Consider the following 24,826-nt stretch of genomic DNA (forward strand, 5'->3'; position numbering starts at 1 on the left):
ATATATATATATATATATATATGTATAAATTCATACATTCATAATAACAATTCATATTAATAAATATAAATAAATTCATTCAATTTAATTAAATTTATGTTTATTAGTCCAAATTTGTATCATAATTGTTTACCATTAAAAGTTCGCGCGTCCAGATATTGTACAACGAAAAATGCTAACCACACCTGTACGTGCAAACTTTAAGTGATATGAGACTCGCTAATCATAAATGCTTATATTTAAAAAATTTTATTATACCCTCGACATTTTCGTATTAGGGTTTTTGCCTTAGAATAATCTCAGGAATCTACCTTTAGGCGTTGTTGCAATCTTTATTGAACACTCTGTATATGCGCGAGAGAGCGCGATGTTAACGCGTGCCTGGCCGCTAACGTCCGGCGAGTTGCATCCGCTTGCGAAAGCGTGTAAAATCGAAACGGGTTTACATGCCGAGGCCTACGAGATACAAAAAAACGACAAGATCCGAAATCGATTCCGCGTTCTCCGCACTGCGTATTTGACAGACGTTTTGTGCATTCTTCCAGAAAAAAAATGTTGCCTATTTGAGAGGATTATACGGGTTTATTGACTCTTTTTTTGCATACTTGATCCTCTCTCCGGCCATTCTCCGCGAGTTTATATACATTGGTGGTTTTCTGATTTTTCGAAATATTCTATCTTGTATTCTCTCCTCTCTCTCTCTCTCTCTTTATCTGTAACAGAAAACAAAAGTTCGTTCAGACAGATCTATGAATGTTATTTACTGTTTGAAAACGCAGAGAAAAGTAAATTTACATTCTTTTATCGGACATTCACGATGTCCGCTGTTTCGCGGGGAAAGTTCAACACCAATAGTTCGTCGTGCACGCACCATAGATTTGTTTTCTGTTTGAAATACTCTATCTCACGTCCGTTATTTTGCCTCATATTACCATTTATTTTATCTTTATCGATTTACGTACACATCGACGAAATGTTACGAGAAAAATAGGATGCATTCATTCTTTCGGTAACATCACAAATTAAGATTTATAACTGTTGCAATTTTTGGCAGAATAGTATATTTTCTGCTCGCCTGCAAAAACGTGTTTATTTCGCGAGTAACTGTTGTATCAATATTTTAATTTCAATACGCGACGTACGAAAAACATTGACACAATAGAAAAATAAATAAATAACCGTATCCTTTATTACTTATTTTTTAACTAAAATTCTTGTCAGAAGTTATTTTCCATTTCCTATATAGGATATTGATAACTCTCATTTATTATATATTTAGTATTTTTACCGAAATAAATATATATAGGTATAAAATATATCGTATATAAAACTCGAGCGAGAGTTAATTAACGCGATAAAATATCACTGGCGTTTTACGCGATGGGATAATTATAAACGGTAACATCGGCGATATTGCTCTAAACTTTTTATCGTTTTCCACAGCTCTCTGGTCAGTGCATCGGTCGCAATTAGCGAGACGAGTGGCATCGCCGGATCACGCGATAATGCCGAATGGAATAAATCAACCGGGATTGTGGGACACGGACGAACGGTGGCGCGCAATCCGGCGGCGACCCTGTTAATTATTGTGCCCAATTAGCCGCGGTTTCGGATGTTCCGCTCTCACGTGTCCGTCAGAAACGTGGAATGAACAAGCGGTCAATTCTCTGGTCGCGTTTTCCCCTAAAAACGAACTTCCGGTCACGTGGAAAGCGCACGAGTGCGCGCCAAGGTGCATTCGGCGAGCTTCATACCGGAGTACACCGCATGCAGCAACACACCGCTGCTGCATCAGCATGAAACACGACAGCCCGCGGCGACGTATAATCGATAGCTCCGTTGTCGATGATTTCGATTACGGGCTTGGCTAATGACTTTCAGGCTCGAACGAATTAACTGCGGAGCCGACATGGGCATATAGCATCGTACTGCTGCATCTGTTTCGAGCATTTGCTCAATCCGATATTGCAAACACGTGGAACAAGTCGTGCTTCTCTCGTGCTTATCAAACGCGAGTCGAAAATTATTTAACACTTTCGAGCCGAATGCACGTTATGTCGCAAACGTTTTTTATTATATTCTGAAAAATAGAGGTGAACATTTAATATATTATTACAACAATCGAACTTTTTTAGACATATATGATTAATTCAATTAATTTAAATAAGTATGGATATATATATATATATATATATACATATATTGAATTCTTTGAGAATAATTTTATTATATAAATGTAAACCCCTGAAACACTTTTTTACACACAACACAAGACGTTGGTTCCGTTCGGGATTTGCCACTCAAATTTGACAATTTACTAGTATCTACTAAAGATAAATATGTAGGAAAATAAAATGTGTCTGATAGCAGAGAAAGATTCCAAATATAGAGTCAAAAACATCAATAACGGACATTTGGTGACACATGATATATAAAAAATCTGTCAAAATTTTTATATTATTTTTTACGCATTATTAACCGTGCTGTACTTTCATTAACATTAATTAATTATTTGTTTTTGTGCTTTAATCATACTGCGTTATCATAGAAAAATAACGCTCCAGAAAGAATGTATATGTAGATAAATGATTATATTACTATAGATATATGAAATTATCGATAATTGAAATAAGTAATATTTTATGACGAAATATTTAATTATATTGTATATCTCTAGAAAGCCTAAACAAGCTATTAAATTTTATATCGTTAATAAGACTTTTAACACATTTCGCTATTACGAGGCCGGCCAATGGAAAGTGCAATTTCTATTGACTTACGGTACGAGTTTCATATGTGCATCTCTAATGAAGTCTTTTCACTGTAATAAAATTAGCATCGACTGAATATCCGCATCGATAGAAAATGCTAGAAAGTTAAAGCATCATGAAAGACCATAGAGTAAAACTACGATACCGGAGATTCACTTAAGATAAGATGTCATATTTCATTAATTTTCTATGCTCTCTCTCTCCTCTTTGATTTATGCGGCGATATTTAAATTTTTATATTTCGCGACAATTTTTAACCGTTTATTTATCTTCATATATCTTCTGAGAGCAATTTGATAGTATAAATCATAATCTTATGATATATATGTGTAGGTAGAACATTTTGAAACTTTCAAACTCTTCAGGAATCTGCAATCCGCTTCACGACTTTCATCGCGCTCCAAGCAATTTGCGAAACGTCTCTTCTACGCAGGATGTTACATTGAAATTCACTCCTGTTCGTTTCTCGTTACTTTGATTTGATCAAAGCGATGTTGCTACTATATCTTTTTTTTTTTTTGTTGCAATATCTATTGAATAGCGCAAAATAATATGCGAGCGCGGAGCATCTGGTAGGAAATCGAACGATCTCCGAAATTGAATCAAACCAAAGCGGAAATTGCGTAATCGCGCGAGTTTTCCCTACGGGAATGAAAAAGAGAGAGAGCCTATCGGGACATTTTTGCGCACACATCGGGTGCCAATGAAAAGCACTATCGGGAGTTCTGCGCGTCCCTTGCTCATCGTTCTCTCTGCTCCTCTCTCCCTCGTCGAGCGGCTATCCATCCAGATGAAACCCAGGGCCGGGATTTCGGTTTGCATTCGGAGCATGTCCGCTGACCGAACGCGTCTCGCATTCTAACCGAAATAACGCACTCTCAGCCGAAGCGTTGTTCCGGAACGACTTCTGCTGTCCGCGCGTGTTTTGACCGCACGCACGCACGCGCGCGCGCATGCGATTATTACTTTTCCGCCGGCTGAGTTTATCTTGCAATCCTCTCACAGTTTCTGGACGGGAAGATTGCGTTTTCGCATGCAAGCGTTTGTCAGACAGTCCGAAGGAGTTAATTCTTCATCCTTTTGTATCGTACATCATGGTGTAATATCTTTTATATTACGGGATTTTGTATATAGAGGGATTTACGTTGCGGCAAAGTTGATCCGATTATTTATCCAACCAATCTGCATTGTTAATGAGGCATTGATGGACATATAAATCGCAATTTTCCTGATATTAACTTGCCTTTGTATATCATTGGCCATTATATTGTACGTAATTTGGAAAATAAGATTAAAAATGAAGAATAATCATGAAGAATAAAACATACAAATAAAGAATAAATATTTTCAGGATTTCTATACAACAATCCGAGTTAGCGTTATCAGTTTTTCAATTCCTCACTATTCTGGTTCTCTTCAGAGTTTTCTAAACGACTTTTACCGTTTTATGGATTGTCCTAAAGTGCGGGTCAAACAATGTTCAGTCATCCTTTGGAATAACTTTCTGCTGGTGTGGATGCCTAATTTATCCATTGAGAAATCTTAATCCCTCGCTCAAAGCATTCTTCCGGAATAACGGCGGAATATTGGTTGATGTAGGCGGGTTGCCCCGATCACTAAATTAAGAGATTTGTGAGAGCTGTGCAAGTTTTCTATGTTAATTACTTAACTGTACGACGTTTTTGTGATCATTTTTATAGCTTGACAAGTAATTCCTTTTCACATGTTTCCTTTTAACTTACTCGCGCATTCATAGAAACATCACTGGCAGATCCATGGTGGTCTCTCCTTCCCCTCTGAATTCTCTATTATAAAAATATTTATAGCAAAATGTTATATATATTTTTAATATTTCTAGAGTGTTAATCGTAATTTTGATGTTTTAAAAATAATATGTTTTAATTTAAGGAAATTCTTGATATAAAACGTTTATTATATTTTATTCTTTTTTGTATTAATATAATTTAAAATAGAATTAAACATAAAACGTTTTCTGAATTATACATTTGAATAACACTGTTTTATTGTAATAATTTAAATGATAATATATATAATATATTCTATCATTTTATATTTGACCTTTAAAAAATTTTTGCCTGCGGCGCGCCAATTGTCCCCCTTTTGAAAATTTCTGGATCCGCTAATGATCGAAATTTTGATACATTTGTGCGTTTACGAATATTTCAAATAACTGTGCCACCGCAAACACGTTAACGTATAGATATCACACAGATTTGATATCTATCAAAAGACTCTCCATTGCGACATTAATGCGAGACAGCTGCGTCGACGTCGTCCCACATAAAATTGACAAATGTTACGATTCCACGCTCTGTAAAACTGCCAAGCGCCACTCTCATGCGATCAAGATACACCGATCCTGGCGATCTTCCGATCGTTTTATTGCATGGCGTATGATTTACAGACGTAACACGCCTCTTCGAACAACCAGCTATTATGCAGCGGGTCGATCTCTGGAGTATACGATAATCTTCGAAATCCGGCCGACGCCGACGCGGCCGCGCCGCTCCGCCGCGCCGCGCCGCGCCGTTTCCCCATTCGCTCGGAATTTCAAGCGGAATTTTTCACGAGACCCATAGAACGAGACTCGTTGGTTAATAGTCCCGTTGTATGCGTGTATGAGCGAGCAACATTGGAAAGCGGCTTAACCCTTGAGGACCCTCGACTTGGAGCGATCGACCACCAACTCGACGTGCGTATATGTCGCGTTCGTCGGTGCACGCTCGCGTACTCGCGCGCGCATTTACAGGGATGAGGTGCCACTCGTACATATCTCTGGAAAGCCGCTGGAATTCATATGCCAGACGGCCGACGTGTTATTATATCTCGTGCTCGGTGCTACCGGAAAATTTGAACTTCGGCCGGCCGGCCGGCCTTTTGGCTTCGCGCCAGAACGACGATCCTGGGACTCGCAGCGGTTATGCTACGCTATTGTGTAACCGCGCGAGAAGTCGCTCGATACGATACATATTCTTCACTGCGTTTCATTCGTTCTGACCCTTTTGTCTCCCTTTTGTTTCCACGGGCCGCGTCTGCACTTCCCTCCGCTCGATGCGGTGTTTCTTCCTCCCCGCTGCTGATTGTTCTCGGAGTTGGCGGGGCGTTCTTCGCAACTGACTTATATCGTCCTGTTATAGAACTTCCATAGCTATTCTTAGCTAAGGTGTATAAAAACGTGCTTTCTCCTGTCAACTACTCCGATGAAGTCACCGATCGTTCGTCGCATATTTTTACACTTGTCACATTAGGCATCATTTGTCAACTACATAGATGTATGACATTTATTATTAGTTTGGAAAATATTTAGAATTATTTAAAATATTATTTTAAAAAGAATTTATGAAATAATTGGAAAATTTTATAGAACTTTTATGTTAAAAGAGAAAAAGTAAAAGTATTATAATCTGAGAGTTCCCATTTCTAAAAAATCTCTGGCAAGCAAATCTAATATAAACAATGTTAAACGAAGTATCTATTAAGATCGTAACGTGAATACATGACAACTATAGGAAATGATAGCCTTTAAACGATCAAGCTGGATCTTTAGTAATTCGCTTAAATAATTCGGTATGAATTTACATACATAATCCAATTCTGTATGCCGAATTCATAATTTTCAGTCTTGAAACGCAATCCTAACAGAACCAGAGTAATAATATCACAAATTAAATAGACAAGCAATTTAATAATATCGTTGCCCGTAGGCATCTTAGAAGATAAAGAAGGAAGTTCATAATCTGATAGAAGGATAATCTGATGCTAATAAGCATCTTAAACCCTGCAGTAAGGCTTATTAGCATCACGTTATGATGAATATCCTTTTAAGATGCCTGTGAGCATTAATATTATTAAGTTGCTTGTCTATTTAATTTGTGATAATAGCACTCTAGTTCTGTTAGAATTGCGTTTCAAGACTGAAAATTAAATTCGACGCGCAGTTTGCAGGTTTGGATAATATATGTACGTAAAGTTCATTACGAATTATTTTATTGCTAGAAATTCATCTTGATCGTTTAAAGCTAATTATACATGTAATAGTCCTGGACTTAAAATGTTTTTAGTTACGTCACATGTTGGTAAAGAATAATATTTTTCTAGCAATTATTAAAAAATACGTATAATACGATATAATACTATTTTATACCTATTACGTTGTAAAACATACTCACTTCAACAACAGATTTACTTAATTTTATTGCGGTAGTCGAGAACTGAGAAACATCTGCTTAACGCTCGCATTAAAAAGTCATGCGTACCCACCAAACCGCAGTTTCCCCATTGTGTTTTAATTTTCCCACTACACTTTGTAAAAACCGGAGAAATGCTTCGCAAGTTTCGTCCCCAAGCGCAGTAAGTTTCCGATATGAATTTTTTAGGACGCTCGCTAATTGACGTCTCGGGAGTCACCGTCGTTTGTTCGCCCTTCTTTTTCCGCAACAACGGGTCGCGTCGACGGAATGGCGCGTCCGTTAATTCCCCGCAGGTCGTAGGAAGGCCAATCTACAACGGAGGCCTCGACCGTCCTCGTTCGTTGCAATCTCGCGCGAGAGAAAAAGGAAGAGTATCGAAATTCTCGTTGTCCCGAAAATTAATTACGGAATGTCAGCTCGTCGTTGATGTAGGAAGAGGAGAAGGAGGGAGACGGTTGGGTGGTTATTTTCCAGGTAATTCGTCACGCGGCTGTTTAGCGAAGGGCTTGAGGCTTGGTCGACACAAGCCGGGCTACTCCAGTTGCTAGCCAACTCCGTCGACGTCATTCGCCAGCAATTTCAGCAACACTCGAGACACATTGTGGGCCCTTGCGTACCACGCAACGTTCCGACGAGACGCCATATAAGTGGAGATGCCTCGAGTAGCAGCCACGAGTCTCTCCATCGTTCAGTTGATTTGTACTCGTGTCCGTTCTCTCTCTTTCTTCTTGTGTGTGTGTGTGTGTGTGTGTGTGTGTGTGTGTGTGTGTGTGTGTGTGTGTGTGTATGTGTCGCTTCGCTTTCCACGCTCTGATTGGCCTTCGCTCGTTACGTCTAAATATAACAGAATTTTACTCGTTCAATTCACCGATTGTATCTCCACGTGCGCGTAGAAACAAAAAAGACGACGAAAGTTTCTTCAAATGATGACAGTCGGTAATAATGGGGACAAACAGGCAAATAAGCGAGCGATTTCAAGTGGAAATAGAATAACTAGAGCAAGACAAAGAATCGCAAATAAAAAATAATTGTTAGCTTAACAAACCATAGTTCGGAGTGCGTGTGTTTGCGATAAACTATTCATTTTTTAACGAGATCTTAATCCGTTAATCTATATAAAGTGGGTTATTTAAAACTTTACGATCTCTCTTTTGAATCCATAAAGAAGGATTACACTCTCATTATCTTATTATAAATGTAACGTGTATAAAAAAGTGTGATGAAAATCTTAAAAATACGAAACGAGATAATTCAAAATAATTATTTCGACCATATAAATTCCCTGAAATGCACAAATACGCGCCGTTTGAATAACCAAATTAGCCTCCAACAGGATAATTCTGTTCTCGATGAAGAATTTGTTTCCCAAAGTAACCCGAAGTGGCGCACCGCGCAATTCAGTTCCCTACTGTTTTGATTATGTCACCCGTCTCGTGAAAAGTCTTCCCAACATTGTGCAGGACGGGATCCCCGCTCTCTTTGGGCGGGAATAAAAATCTCTAATTCATTACTTCGCTGCTGACGGCCGTGCGTCCGTCGGCCGATTTGTCGAGCCGGAGTATTGTGTCGCGAATTCGTACTGGGCGGTCTTAATATACGCTCGTGTGTTCCGCGGAAGCGACACGCGGGGACAGTCGGGATATATTTAAACGCACTACCAGAGCTGATTCACCACGGAGTTTCATTAGCGCTACACGCGAGCACCGTCTACTTCGTGCGGATCGAGGATGCTCTCGGAAAATGGACCGCGTAATGCGATTCTTAATTTGATCAATACATTTTATATAACGTACGTGATGGCTATAATAAAATCTGTAATTGAATTGAGGTGTTATAGGAGGAATTATATATATATATATATTTCAGAATGGAATCGCGTATCTACGTAGAACAATTTTTTAGATTGATACTTGATCATAAGTATAAAGCACCCACATATAGTGACGTAAACGTTCTGTATCTCTAGCGAAAAATAAATTAAAACGATTTTATTGAAAAATAATACATATTCTTTTTTATAACAATTTGAATATTTCGTTCTCTTTTGACTTTGATTATATTTTGCAGTGTGTACCGCCTTTTCAAGAAAGTACAATTTATGTTTTATACTTATGATGAAACTTGTAATATATTTTTGGAGTGGGTATAATTAATTTACGCGTTATTTTGCTCGAGTCCAATGCGGTTGCGAGAACGTGTCTACCGCGAGGTTCGTGGAAACCAAACATCGACGGGAACCGAAATATATTCGACATTTGCGTATCTCCATCTCACGAACAACGATTGACTAACAATGCAGCGTATCCGAAGGGATGTTTCAGGCGGAAAAGCACGGTCCATCGCCACCTTTATTGTCCAGTTATCATCCTGGTTGATTGTAATGCAGGCGTTGCTTACAAGCGAAAGCAAATACCATTCTCTTTGCAAATTAGGGCGAGTCGAGGTGTACAAATACGGCGATGTGTATGTAGAACTACCGTTTGTTTCCGCTGAGATCTCGCAGAACACGCGCCATTCTGCACGTACGTTTCAAGCACATTCCTTCGGCGCAGCAACCCGCGTTGCGTCTCGTTGCTTACAAAGATAACGACTACTTTGTTACCCGGTTCACTCTTGGCGCGAAAGAGAAAAAAATAGGACAGGCCGATTAAATCTTGACCGCAAGAACATTGCGCCATACACAGCGTGCAATTCACTAGTTTCGAATAGTTACTTTCATCCACACGTTTTGTTCATTAAAAATGTCTCGCAAAGTAACGTGAAAATATTAATTACTACGGACTTTTCTAATCTAAATTTTCATTTTCTTCCATTTTCTTTTTTGTAATCCAATTAATTTCGGGATGAGTATAATTCTCACAAAGTATTATTATTATGCAGTATTATAATAGGTGTAATATAAAATTCAACGATAAAAATTTACATGCAATATTATAATATTACCTTTTTGTCTTGTTTCTATTATATTCAATATAATTTTTACATACAATTATAATATAATTTTGATTCGATACATTACAAGTATTATTATTACAGGGTATAAAATTCAACAATAAAATTTAACGTCTCGTTTTTGCTAGAATTAATTAAGAAATAATATTTATTAGAAATGTTTTATAGAATACGTAATAAAGATTTTTCCGGATTTTACTTACTTTGTAACCCATTTAATTTCTGGGTTAAATATAATTTTCATACGTTGCATTATTATTATTACTATAAAATTCCACGATTTAACGTGCTATATACTCATCACATATTATCTCCGTCATGTTTCGCTCTCTTCTTCTAAAATTAATTATATTTTATTTGTCAGAAATATATGTATCTTATAAAATGCATAATAATATCCCACGTTGAACTAATTATTACAAATTTATCTGATTTATACTATAATCTACTATAATTAATTAACATGCAATATAACCTTTTCGTATCTTGCTTCTTTTAAACATAAAATATTCATAGACGCTATTTCCATATTATTTATCAATTAACATATTATCACTATTTCAACGAATCGCGTTATATTTTTACGCGCTATTTATGCACGTTGTGATTACGTCATTCGTCGGTCCATGAAATTCTAATTGCAATTATGCGTATCATTTTTTTCAGCACGTACGTGAATAGTCATATTTGCACTTGTCGTGCCGGATTTATGCTAGCCATGCATTTCCGAATCCGGCGTGCGCGCGCGCGATACGTCAGTTTTATTGCGTGCTTGATTAAATTGGTTTACGTATGGATACTATGCTTAGCGACGATTCACGATTGTGCGATATTTCGAAACGGTAGTCATTCCACCGGTCGGATTTTATATACGCGTCGTATCGCACCGTAGGCGGGGCCATGGAGTTGCATGCGCGGTTCAATCGATGATAATTATTAATGTTATAACGAATCGCCCGCGCCGATATCGCGTGTCATAGATCATACGCAACTGTATGTATTCTAAATTCCCCCTTTTCACTCGTTCGATCGAGCCCGCCGTCTCGTTTACCGACCCTCCCGCAATTTTCGATGACTATTTATCAGTCTCACGCCTGTCGTCGCCGGTTTCTGACCCGACAATTCGACGTGGACTAACAGAGCTATAATTGTGTATCGTAAATTAAAAGGAATCGTTAAGTTTGTAAAATATTCTTTTCACGCTGAAATAAAAGTGAATAGTGAGTTTGATTGGATGCATTCAATGTGCACTGGTGCGCAATAAAACCGTCGTATTAACATAAAAAGTTAACGCACAAATTAACATGAAAATATGTGTTTAATATGTAAATATAAAAATAGATTAAATCGTGAAATCCTCAATACATTTTATTATATTGTTAAACAAAGTCTGTATTTTATATTTGGAATATTTGCATTTTTTATTTTTATTATACAGATTAAATCAGTGTACAACCGGCTTTAATGTACACTACTGCGCACTAATGTGTCCAATCGAATCCGCTATATAATAAGTTTTCCCCATAGAAAGATATGAATAAATATTTTGTATAAATTCTTTTTTTTTTTTAAGAAAAAGAAAATAAGAAAATCCAAAAATCTATACGCCAAATCGGTATGCAAATAATCTAAAAATGTGTGATTTTTTAATCAATTTTAAACAAAAGAAATCCATTTTGTTTAGAAATGACATGGCATTAATTATTATTATATTTCAGAAATATACATTGTTATAACAATTTTATTTGTCCCTATTGTATATTTTGTGTATGCACATATGTAGATATTATATCGAATGTTATTCAATACTTATCGCAGAAATGAATTATTTTCAACAACCTCTTTGTTATCTGTTCTTTTATAAGATTCAATGAGCAGGTCCTGTTTAATTCGCGGTATTTAGTAAGCGATATCGCAACATATTACGAGATGAAATATCGCGAATCATAAAACTTGGCGTATTTTACATTCTTTCTCTTTTTCCTCATTTAATTTGTCCTCACGCCTCATGCGTTTTCCATCCTCGTTCTTCATAACTATTTATCAGCTTCTCATCTGTCGCCCCTGCTTTCTCGACAGTCCGACGTATAATTCCTCTTCGTTCAGAAATGGTTTTTGGCGCGAACGGCTACTGGCATTACTCCCGCGAAATTATCAGCGTTACATTGCGCTCCGACAAAACCTGCCCGATGGCGCCGCGTAAATCACTTAGGTACGCTCTCTCTTTTTCAGAGAGATAAAAAAGTTACCCATCTTGCAGATAGCGATTGTAATCAATGAACGATGCAATTTGACAAAAATGACGTTTCGAGTTGTTTTGATTACAGAATTTTTCTTTCTAATTTTATAAATTTTTATGTAAAGAACAGTTTTGTTAAAGTAATCTAGAAATGTAACTATAGATAAATAAATTTTATTAAATTACCAAAATAATTATGTAAGATACAATTTAAATTGATCAACACTTTTTACAGCATGGCTCATCATGCTGGAGTTTATCATAAATATTTTGGTGGACTAACAATATTATTTTCAGATTTGTCTAGCTAAATTTTAAGACATTTCAGCAAAATCATCGTTCTTTCCGTGTTAAAATATAATAGTAAAGAAAAAAGAAAAACGAAACTTGAAGTAATAAAATTAAGGAAAGAGAAATATCGATCGATTACGTTTTGATGAAACTTTCAAGATGAATGATGAAAATCTAACCGATCAAATCTCTCGAAGAACTGCGTGTAATAGGACGTTTGTATGACATTATTTCCTTGGCATTAATATATCGTACACTATTCAGATAGATTTATCCACCTCTCTTGCAGTTCGTGTTTTGCAGCTGTGAACAAATTTTCGCGAACAAGTTGAAACGCGCATTCAGTTTCCTTGTTGACCGATCGCTCGCCCCGCGAGGCTGTCGCCAACTTTCGTAATTCATTAAGCGCGTAATGTCGCGCGCGGTTCTACTGAAAGTCCGAGGAGGGTCCGCAACCACGCGTCGAGTCCGATTCCAGTTAAAATCAAGGCGGTGTAATGAAGCCACTGCGATCCAATTATTTCGAGCGATGATGCCTTTTTATTGTGTTTAACTTAAATGAGCGACGCTAAGGCTGCGTGATGCCAGCGCATTAACATTCTCTCTTTGTACATTTGAATGGAGAAGAGATAGAGAAAAAAAAGAAAAAGGGTAGAAGTCCCTCTTCAAGACTCTTTAACTCACTCTCTCTCTCCCTCTCTCTCAAACGCATCAATTCATTTTTATAGTAGTCGTCTTTCTTCTATTACATTTATTATATTTATTCACAGAGATATGCACGAAAAGTTTAAATAAATATTCTGTATTTTTAAATTATATTGATCTTATTACTGAGAATTAGAATTATATTTTTTAATTTTTCTACGGTAACGTTGGTTACATATAATTGTCGTTAATAAAGTACATTTTTATATAAAATATATTTGTCGCTTTTTAAATTTATCGAAAGAGAAGTTCAAACAAGTCTTCCAATTTTTTCATTGGGAAGTAAACGAACAAATATTTGAAAATACTCTGTATTGTACTGACATTTAATTATAAGCGGGCCTTCCAATTGAAATAAATATACATTTGCTCTTTCATATCGCGTTACTGTCGACAAAGTGCGGCACAGCAATAACGTTAGCACGCACGTGCTTAACAAGGGGAGTGCCATCCCTCAGGGCAATTAGATGTACTCTCTGAGAAAGAAAAAGATAAACGATGGGTCAACCCGTGCAATCTAATTCCGAAACCCTCCTCCCATGCAAATCGAGGCGCCCTTAACTGGCTGACGTTTCAACCCTTGACACTTACCCCTGGTGGCGCCATAGGGTCGTACACGTAAACGCCACAGTACTAGTTCCTTCGACTCTGTACAACGTGACTTAAATTAACCCCAGCTGCTTCTCGCGCGCCCTCCTCCCCTTTTCTTCCCCCCTCTTCTTTCAGAGCTCTCTGTCTCGATGTTCTCCGCGCTCTAAAAGCCAATCTTAACGAAAGGTTCTTTGTCGTAAAACTTACGAACTGGGAAATAGGCTTGGTGTATAGGGAAGCATTCAATTGCGGATGTAAACATTCATTCGTTTGCCTTGAATACTTCTGTTTAAAAAGGTGAAAATTAGAAGCAAGAATCTTAGCGGCTCTTTATATCATACTGATGTATATTATTAAAGTATATAACAATTGATTTTTCGGTAGAGTGTATTACGCTTTTATTGAATAAGATCCTAATTTTGGTCACTCAACAAAATCCCATTAAAGTTATCACATTAAAGTTATTTATCAGATTAAGTGTGCATGTTTAGCACGTAATAATAATTAAATTCAATAATAATTTAATCAAGAATTAATACAATTAATGTCATTTTATTATTATATTATTGATTAATTAATTGTTATTGTTGATTATTAGCCTCTTATACTAGCACATCTTATACTATAATATTTTATACTGATATGATATATTTCTCGCTACCCAAAAAGTAACAGTATACTTCCCTTGACTTTTAGGACATGTCACAACACTTCTTCACGAAAGTAGTACGTTCTTGACACGTGACATAAAGAATACTTTTCCGGAAGCAAATATCTTTCTATCTGCTAACACAAGATCATGTTTTTATCTAGCTCTCCTCCTCGTGTCTTCGCATCGCTGTTCACGACTCGTATAAATCATGATGAATGTGAAAACAAGCAGCGCGCATCGTACTTGAAAATATCTCCCGCGCTATATTTCCATCTTTCTCTCTCTCTCTCCCTCTTTTTCTCTCTTTCTTTGTCTCTCTCTCTCTCTCTCTCTCTCTCTCTCTCTTTTGACTCCCAGTACTAATTCTAACAAAAGGACCATTGCTGCACACGGTGGATTCTACCGGGCGTGGAAAATGGAAAACACACCGCGCAAACACGATCCGCCTCCGCCGTCCGAAACACGTTGCTGGGTGGATTTTGTCGATGAAGGGTGGCCAGTCGTTGTGGGATGAGACACCGTAACGGTTCACCCCTATTTCGCCTGCGAGCTCTTCAGCCGCCCCGGTGCTGGGCGCCGGTCGACGAGGGTGGATGATAGTGTGGCGATTCACGGATGAATGTCGCCCGAGAGTTATAATTGCAACGAGTCGTAATTAGTTTTGGAAATTTAATTATTTCTAGGCCGCGCGCGCGATAAATGCCGGCGGCTGCCGCGTCCCGTAAAAGCCTCCCGGCGAAGAATTATTTGACGATTTCACCACCGCGTAACGTACGCATTAATCTCACTTCGTCCATGACTTCGGGCGTCGTCGGAGGTGGTCCTGTAACTGCAGGTCGTTAGTCCACGTTTTACCGAATGGACATTGCATTTTACTTACACCGACAAACTGCCGACGAAAGTAATTTTCCTGGGATTTAGCCAAATACAAGTTTATCGTTTCTCACGCACGCGCGTATGAGGATACGTGACTCATTAAATGAGTTCTCTCGTAATAAAACAGTCCTTTTCTAGCATGTTTAGAAAATGTCATAAGTATTATAAATCTTATTAAATTGCTTCTATTAGAGACATACCTATATAATCCGTAAATTAATTATATTCATTGACAAATTGAAATTCTTAATGCGCGTAACTTCTTCATTTGTTTAAATGATAGCCGTGAATCTAAAAAATATCATATCTAAGAAAAATGATTATTTAATTTATTCCCTTTTTAAAAAATATTATAAAATTGATTGAAGCAACGTCTTTATATAATAACAAATAAACTAAATTTGTCTGAAAATTTAATAATCTTAATTAAAGTATATATTATCAAACATACTCTAGGATTCAGAATATACTTTGAATCCTTTTGATACGCTCTCGATGAACTTTTGTGACGGATTTACGGACACGTGGAACATTTAAACAAGTAGTTATTATTTGTATACAGCGTGTATTTTTTTTTGTGCAAAGCTGTCCTGACATCGTAAATCATCGCCAGCGACGAACCAATTATAATCGATCTTTAAAATCGCGATTCTGCAACTGGTTACTCTCCATTAGCGATATGAATTTTCGTTATATATGTACCGCCCGTGTCGACGTGTGTGTACAAAGTAAAAGTTAATTGAACCCGCGGCACGCAGTCAGACATGTTTACAGTGCGATTTATCTTCCCGTACGCAAAATTTTTACCATTTCCGTTAGGATAATTGCGACTGAATATAGAGACTCTATTAAGCGATAGTCACGCGATGAGTCACTCGCTGCCGTTATTCATATTTTTAGGACTTCTAATTGCCCGTTTGTCCCGAGGTGCGAACGAGGTGTGTAACTCATAGTAACGGAGTGAACGCAAGGAACTTGGTCTGATAGATCTTGCATGCATTATCTTCGTACGTCGAGTACGTACTATTACGTTGCAATGTATGCATATTGCGAAATGGAAAGTGTTAATAAATCTCGCTATTAGTTGGTGTTTTATCACGAGGAGTAATTTAATATCGTTTGCCTTTTTTTTTTATGGATCGCTTATTGATGGCGTTCCTCGCCAAACAGCCTGTAATTATACAAATCGTGTGAAATTAAATTTGTACATAACGAAGTATCCATGAAACAACGTGATTACGTAATTAATGATGGATGCTTATGTTCGTACGTGATTTCAAAATTTTATCGAACACAAAGAGTGAAATAAAAACATTTACAGGACACGCACGTATTGTTTTACGTATAGGGTACATATTTTATTGTAGCCGATTTTATCGAATATTTTACATTTTGTGAAATGCTCTCCGCGTGTATAATTAAGTTTGAAAGATTAAATGTTTTCATCATTAATGAACAATTGACGATCGGTGGTCGCCTTTGTTTTAATCACAACATACATTTCGTCTCGTCGTGCGGATGACATACACTCAGTCGCACATTCATCCGTGCTTATTAAAAATAAAGTGCCTATTTGCAAAGGAATGTTTGACAAGGTTGAGCGCGAGCCAGCACATTCGTTATTATCGTCGTTATGTATGGCTATCGATTGCGTTTTTAGAAATTAATGTTCGCATTCTCTCACCATGGCTTCCGTTCTGCCCTCATTGTTCTGTATTCTAAGGGCCAAGCGCACGCAACGCTATTAAAAATTTATCAATACGCGAGTCGCACAAATATTGAAACGATATTTCATTCCTCTTGCCATCTGATCTTTCCACTGCTACCGTGTGTTTTTGTAATTTCGTATTTTTTTTTTAATGTTAAAGAAACGATGAAAGTTAAAAAATTATTAAAAATTGAGGAGCGAGAATTAAGAAAAAATAAATAAAAAATTGTGTTATTATTTATTAAGAAGAATTATTAGATATTGATTTTTCAACAAAAGAGTTAATAATTCTTTTCATTATTATAGATAATAATTACATGCACAGTTTTTATGTATTGTGTTTTATTTTCGTTCAATATTTATTTTTATTAAATTTATTTGAAATAAAGTTTATAGTTGTGTAAATATGCACAGAGTGTATTGTGTTACTAATGATTGTTGACACTATTTATATCCTTAATTAATGTTTTTCATAAAATACGTATTGAATAGGCGTTGTTATGAAATAAAATGATGTTTTAATACGGCGAAGATTATCTCTCTGTGTAATTTTCGCCTTCATTAGGAATAGACGCGCACAGATTCTAAGGATGAATGCGGGCGGTTCTAAAAAATGTATAAGACACCACTAGTCGCGCACCCTCTCGACGACTTTTCAAGCAGATTCTCACAAAAGCTGTCTCTCCCCGAAGTTTTGTCCGACCCTTTGCTCTAGCGTGTCCTACCCTCGAAACCTTCTCCGTACCCATGGTTTATGAATCTTTTACGAACGCATCGAAGTTCTGAAAACCGACGGTGTCTTTGTTCAACGAGTTTACCCGCTACAAAATGTCTAGAATATGTTAAGAATCGCGATAAATCATTAAGGAGAATCACATACAACGCATACATATACAGCATACAAAGTAATTTGCCATTAAACTTGTAAGTGAAATTTTGAGTACACTGCTATGACTAAAATATTTGACTGAGGCAAAAGAGTTTCGAACAATTCATTATTATGTGGATTGATTCTTTTTTTTTAAATTAATGTTTAATAATTAAAATTATTTAAATCGTAAAAATAAAATATTTGTCGTCTTACACTATATTCTTACAAAAAGAAGAAAAGTAAATCTTCTTTAAACCTCTTTAAATATTTGTAAAATTAACGAGATTTGTTATGTTTCAGCGATCATGGCGCATTTTTTCTTCCTGGCTGCTTTCTTCTGGCTGAATACGATGTGTTTCAACATCTGGTGGACGTTTAGGTGAGTCGTGATTTATTTCTCATCATTGTCCTGTTTTCAGAAGATAAATGTATTTTTAAGCGTGACTTAAAATGCATTACACAGTTGGAAAAAATTTATTAAATTTAACATAAATCGTATGTCCCAAACGGTCCACTCAAATTTTTGTGTTAATTTAACATATAATATGAGTATGTTGAATGGTAACACGGATACTATGTTTATATTTCAACAAAAATGGAATGTAATCTTCAAGAGAGTTATGTGTGCAATCAACATAATTATTATGACAAAATTAACATATAACAAATGTTCTCTAAAAAGATAATTTCGCCTAACAAACAGCAGATTTTTTCACAAAAATACACAAATTTTCCAACTGTGTACTTTGCGATGTATTTACGCGCGACCGTTATTTGATAACCATTGTTACAAAGTTGTGAAGGATCGTCCGGCAGCCAGCCGGAGAGGTCTCTGACTTTGTATCACGAATATCTAAAACTTCAGAATTGAGTGATGCTCAATACTTTAGAGGGTCGTAAAATTGCGCCACTGCCGTTGAAGAATAATCGGAATTTGCGGAATGCTGTTATACCTCGCGACGTTATCGATAAAAATGTTTAAAAAAAACAAAGGGCAAAAATGCTTTGGAACAGTACAGACATTCCAGTCGTCTATCTGTTGCGTAATAGAATACCATACAGATCACTGACGTATATACCTATTGTTAAGTAAAACGAAGCAGTTAACATTGTTGAAACAATAGCCAATTTCTATCTACGATTCGAAGGGAATTCTGAATTATCGGGAGATTGAAGCGAACCACAACCGAAAGTTAAGCAAAAATGAGGTACGCGATAAATATTATTATCTCGTAAATAAATAGAACACGGATTTATCGATTTGGTTTAGTTAACATCGCTCTTATTTTTCGAGTAACAAAATGCTTAATTATCCCGATGAATATCGATGCGCGATAATGGCGAAATAAATTCTAATTAACATGTCGCCTCATTACAGTCCGAAATAATTATACAATGCGGATAAATCGTCCGTACGCAAGCAGATGATTATAATAATTTAACTAAATTTCAGGGAAATTCTATATGTTTCTTGCCTACGGCTCGTTGTAGCTAATTAAAGTCCATTCATCCATACGTAATTATGAAAAGTACTGGGTCGCGCGAGAGAACGTACAAATGACAAACGCAATTATATCCTCGTCTATGATCGCATAATCACTCGGATTAAAGCAGACTGCACAAAATAAAATCGTTCTCATGATTTACATAATGAAATGTTCTGACCGATATTTCCGCGGAATATTTCTGATAAAAATATATCAGCTCTTTCATAGCAAATTAATCCGGTAACTGTCAAACTTTTACTTTTTATTTGAAAAAGTTTTAATTGAAAATGATGAATAAATTATTGTGGATATCGAAAATAAAAAATTGGTGAAATTCACAAATGAAGACCGCAGGCAATTAGTTGAGAATAAAAAGCATTTTCCGCAAACTGCTGGTAATAGATCAAATATTTAATCAATAAATTACTAGATTATATGCAAAAGATTTAAATACGTAAATGGCATTTTAAGAATTAATAACCTTGGGTTTTAATATAAAAATGTAAAATTCTGTATACATATTTATAATACGTTGCTCTGTATATGTTTCATATCTATACTAATTCATATCTATACTACATAAAAAAATTCCTAAATCTAATATTGGCTTGAATAGTACTAAGCAAGCATTTCCATATAGCAAATAAATATTTATTAATATGTAAACATATTTTTGGTTTTAAGTATTACTTTTTTTTTTAACATAAATATTTATTATGTGTACTTAGAATTAGTACTATTTATGAAAATATATTGCTTAGTGATTTTTATTAAGAATTTGAGCTTTAAGTGAGTCTTATTATTAGATAAACACATTAAAAATGTGATGTATACGGACCATAATCTACAATTGAAAAATACCTAAGTACTCTGACTACTAGTAAGTACAGTATGTTGCTGTCATGATGAAAGCTTTGCTCGTTGGGGGAACCGAATGCACGAGAGATTGGATCAAGATCACTCGGTCGACTGGTTAATGCGATGCAACACGGTCACCATAACGGGTCTCTTCCTCGTCTCGTTGCCGGTACTCGTGGTTCCCACTCTCTTTTCTGTTTTGTTTCTTTTTCGTTTATCTTCCCTTTCTTCGTCGTGTTTCTTTGCGCATTATTTTCATCACATCTTTTCGATCGAGAAGCTATCTATCATCTGCATCTCGCCATACGTAAAATTATCTACGCTTTGACGTGTCGATTTATAACATTCAGTATGAGATAAATTGATAACAATTTGACTTACGCAGTTACAATCAACGTTAGAATTCAGAAAATTTTTCGTACGATCAATTTTTGTATTGATTGTTTTATTCTGTAACTTTTATTTTTTTATGCGATTAAATCGCAAATAAATTAAATTACGAATAAAATCGATTCTGTATTAACGATTTTCTAACCTAAGGAGATACGTTTGAATTTAATAATATTTTTTAATCAAAAGTAGACAATTTTAGAATCTTATTTTATAATCTCATTATTCGCGGACAAACACGTAGAACATTTGTCGAAACGTTAAAAGTATAACAAGAATTGGAGATTATAGAGCATTCTGCATTGAATTGCAAACACCTTGTTATCAGTCATAATGCTTCGTGACGGCCAATCAGAAGCATCGATAATTACTATTGATGCTCCTAATTAGCTATTACGAAGCTTTGTGACTGCATCGAGGTGTTTGCGATTCATTACAGAACACTTTTAAGAACGTATTTTCAGCTTTATATCTAAATATTAAATTTTATATAATGTGTGGCCGTTTGTATTATTTCATACAGTAACTCAATAAGTTAGAAAACATTAAATTCTAATAATTCAATTAATTAATTAGTGCAAAGTAAGTCTTTTTTATTAGCAAAAGTTTATCGCGCGTTGTTGGTTTTATAATATTTTCCATGTGCGTTTAAACTGAGTAAATTCACAAAAGTGACATTTTTGTCGCTATAATTAAACAACATTTTCATTAAATATTTACCGTATTTTCAACATTTAATTACATTAGACTGATTTCTGTGCATAATGTTACAAATAGATGCGATATTGCATTTGGACTACAATTGTGACAAAACACGAGACTTCAATTTTTACTATCTCGTAACGTACTGCGTCAATTTGTATTATCTCTCTACCCGTAACATAAATGAATTCATATAACATCGATCCGATAAACTAGCCCTCGCTTAACGATATCCCTAATTTTTAGCAGGTCGGAGACAACTAAAATATTTAAACGCGCGATAAGCATTTGTATTAATGACCCTGACTTATCATGACCAATGTGGTTCGATGAACTTGCACTCTCACGTCTTTCACACTTTTATTTCATGTGTCTCTCTCTCTCTCTCTCTCTCTCTCTCTCTCTCTCTCTCTCTCTCTCTCTCTGTCGCGCGCGCGCGCGCGCATTACTCACGCACGCAAACGCACACACGTCAAAACTGTCGGCGACACGTGCGCGTGTATCCACTTGTTGAAGTGTCAGCGGCACGTTGCGCGTTCACGGTGGCTGCCTCGTGTGCCCCGTGATTTTCGAGCTGGAAAATTATCCTGATGTCATTTGCGGCTGCATGCGCGCGCGCATTTCTACACGGTCGTTGCACTGACCACCACTGTTGCATTGCCGATGATCTCTTTTTTTCTTACGGTCTGTCGACTCGTTACCGTCGGCGATGTTCGCCTATCGCTTCGCTCATCACCGGATTAACGCGTTGTGCTATACGGGATGTTATTGCTCAACAAAGTGAATGCCGCTAATCCTCAAATTCGTAAATTTTGGTCGGGAGACCTCGCAAACGTGTGGACATATCGAAAATAATAATACATTTTCATTTTCGTGTTTAAACAGTTTGAATTCAAAGAATAACTTAAACTTTTAAGAGGGAGAAAATACCAACAGAATTACGCTGCAAAATAAAATAAAACACAATTTTAAAAATATCAATGTCTTTCGATACGTGTAACAAAATATCTATTTTATTATAACTTGACACATTTATTAAATTTGATTCAACAGACCTTCTATATAAATTAACAATATAATAGGAGAGTTCTTTGAATGGAGTTCTTAAATGAATAGAAATTGAAACTGAGCCAGATTTTCGATAAGAACCGAATTTGGAAAACACATATTTTTATAATTTGGATTACTATGGACATGTACTTCGATTTAATTTATATTTAAAAAAAAACAAGACAAGGTACATACATCAACATAGAGCGCGATCATTATTTTATTTTATTTTATTTATTATATTTATACTAGATGACTTCTAATAGGTTATATATTGTTATTATTTATCATCACTCTGAAGAAGACTTTGTAAGTCGAGAAACGTTTGAAATTTATGTTATTGTATTTATAGTCATTAAAATGAGATATAAATCAACTTTTAATTGCTGGTTTAAAAAAAGCCTTGATATTAACTATATTGTTTTAAAAATATTTCTAAAATATATTTTTCTAAGAAAATACCTTTCGAAATTTTATTAGTATAACTTTGCCTATCGTTTGCCTCTTGTTTCTATTAAAATTTTGAGTACAGTCAAGTGGAACAATATTCGAGACCGACTAGCAATACCGCGCTACCATCTAAATGATTTAATTGTATCAAGTGGGAGCGTTCTATAGAAATTCGTCCTTAATGAACACATCGTATTGTTTTGGTTATATATATATATATAGCTAACGATATTCGCTTGCAAGTACGTTGTTGATACAATATCGAATGCGGTAAATTGAATCAAACCAACCAATTCCGATCAGTGTAATTTTCTTGCATTAGGCTTCTGTGACAGAAGCAACCGTGGGTATTTGACGCTACCTCCCGTTGCGCCAATTAGTAGTGCTTGCGACATTATTACCATCAATGGAAACTCGATGCCATCACCGTTACATTTAATTGCACACGAAGGTCGCGTCACGCGTTTTCCTGCGTGCTTACACGTTTTCCGCCTTCCCTTCTCTCTCTCTCTCTCTCTTTCTCTCTCTTTTTTCCTCGTACTCTCGATGTCCTACGCGTTCTCGCGCCTCTATTTTCTGAGAAATTGTTCAATTATCTAACATCCAAGCAGCTTCCCACGGTCACTACAATCGCCGTCGATGCGCGCACGCTTGCACCGCTGCGTGACCTCGGCGTGCATTTAGCGTTTCTTCTCTAAACGAATTTGCATTCCGGCCGCTGCCAGCATCTGCCTGTGCTGAACCCGCGGCGCACCGATTTTTCACGAAGTTAACCCGCTCGACAGGCCTTTGTCGTTTATTCCCTGAAATAAAAATGCTCTGCGTTTATGCGCGGGTAAATGTAGTAAAAATGTAATATACTCTTTGCAACAATGTCAATCATCGGAACGTGCGATTAAAGTTGGAAAATCTCGCGATTTGAGGACAGTAAAAGGAAGACAGTGAAGAAAATTTATGAGCAACGATTCGTGAGAAAAAGCCGCTTTTAAAAACGCTAATCGAGAATCGATATACCATTCATTAAGACTTGTTTTAATGCTTTAATGATAATCTGTTGGAAATTCGAGCAATACAATCAGTCATTGTCAGCAATGAGGAAACTAATCACAAAGGCTGCCTGCAAAACGATAGTCGAGCCAGTCGGTGTAAAGCAAAACAGAGCCCAGCATGTCCTGCGTGAAGCGGTCGAGTATTTTGCCATGAGTGTATTAAAGGACAGTTCGTTAAGGTTTCTTCTGTTCTCCCAGAAGGATAAGCTCATTAACTTCGTTTATCTCGCACACTCCCGATAACCAACCGCCTCAATTTCTTTGACCACTACCGAGCCGAGTGCGTGACGCGAATGATTAAAATGATCTTAACGACATCGTTACTATTTCTTGATGACTTTACTCCAGTAAATATTTTTTAATAAAATTTCTACGCAGATAATAAATATAATAATTTACACTTTTTTGAATTACACTGAAGAAATATATATTTTCTTTTGGAAAAATATACTTTATTTTTCCCACAAGTGATAGTGTAATTTATTGATATTCCATTTATTATTTTTCTTTATCAAACAAAATTGCGAAACATTAGAATTAAGAAGGTTAATCTTACTAACTATGATGAGATTAGGTATACCATGATTAAGCATACCGGCCTTATAGCATCCGTGTTATAATGAAAGTCGATTAATCTTTCTTTCCTTCTTCCGAGAGCAACTCATTATCTTTCTTCCCTCGTTCTTCAGAGTCACCAAATTTTTTTTCCCCGGGTTTTCCACTAATTTTCTTTCAAATTCCGCATCGATGAATCTTGAAGCTTGACGAATTTCCACTTGAATGTTCTTGGAATTCTCAGCAACGCGATTTATCACCCTTTTGTTACCTTTTATTTTCTTCGATTTCCTATTGTCTCTAAAAGAATGCGTCCGAATCTCACAATTGGTTAGCTGTAAATAGATCGATTCTCGTCTATTGACGACTTATTCGAACGTCGAAGTCGTTGCCAAGAGAAACGCGACCCGAATATTCG

At 36.2% G+C, this 24,826-nt stretch overlaps 1 protein-coding gene across 1 annotated transcript in view; it reads left to right on the forward strand.

The window, feature by feature from the left end:
• mthl1 (adhesion G-protein coupled receptor methuselah-like 1) overlaps positions 1 to 24,826 on the forward strand; it is a 156,193-nt gene that overhangs the window by 44,769 nt on the left and 86,598 nt on the right. The window contains exon 4 of the mRNA XM_018548307.1: positions 18,168 to 18,246. Within this exon, the coding sequence (XP_018403809.1) occupies positions 18,168 to 18,246 (79 nt within the window). The remainder of the gene's footprint in view (positions 1 to 18,167; positions 18,247 to 24,826) is intronic.

This window comes from Cyphomyrmex costatus, unplaced genomic scaffold (genome assembly GCF_001594065.2).
Source record: "Cyphomyrmex costatus isolate MS0001 unplaced genomic scaffold, Ccosl1.0 scaffold72, whole genome shotgun sequence".
NCBI classification, from domain to species: Eukaryota; Metazoa; Arthropoda; class Insecta; order Hymenoptera; family Formicidae; genus Cyphomyrmex; species Cyphomyrmex costatus.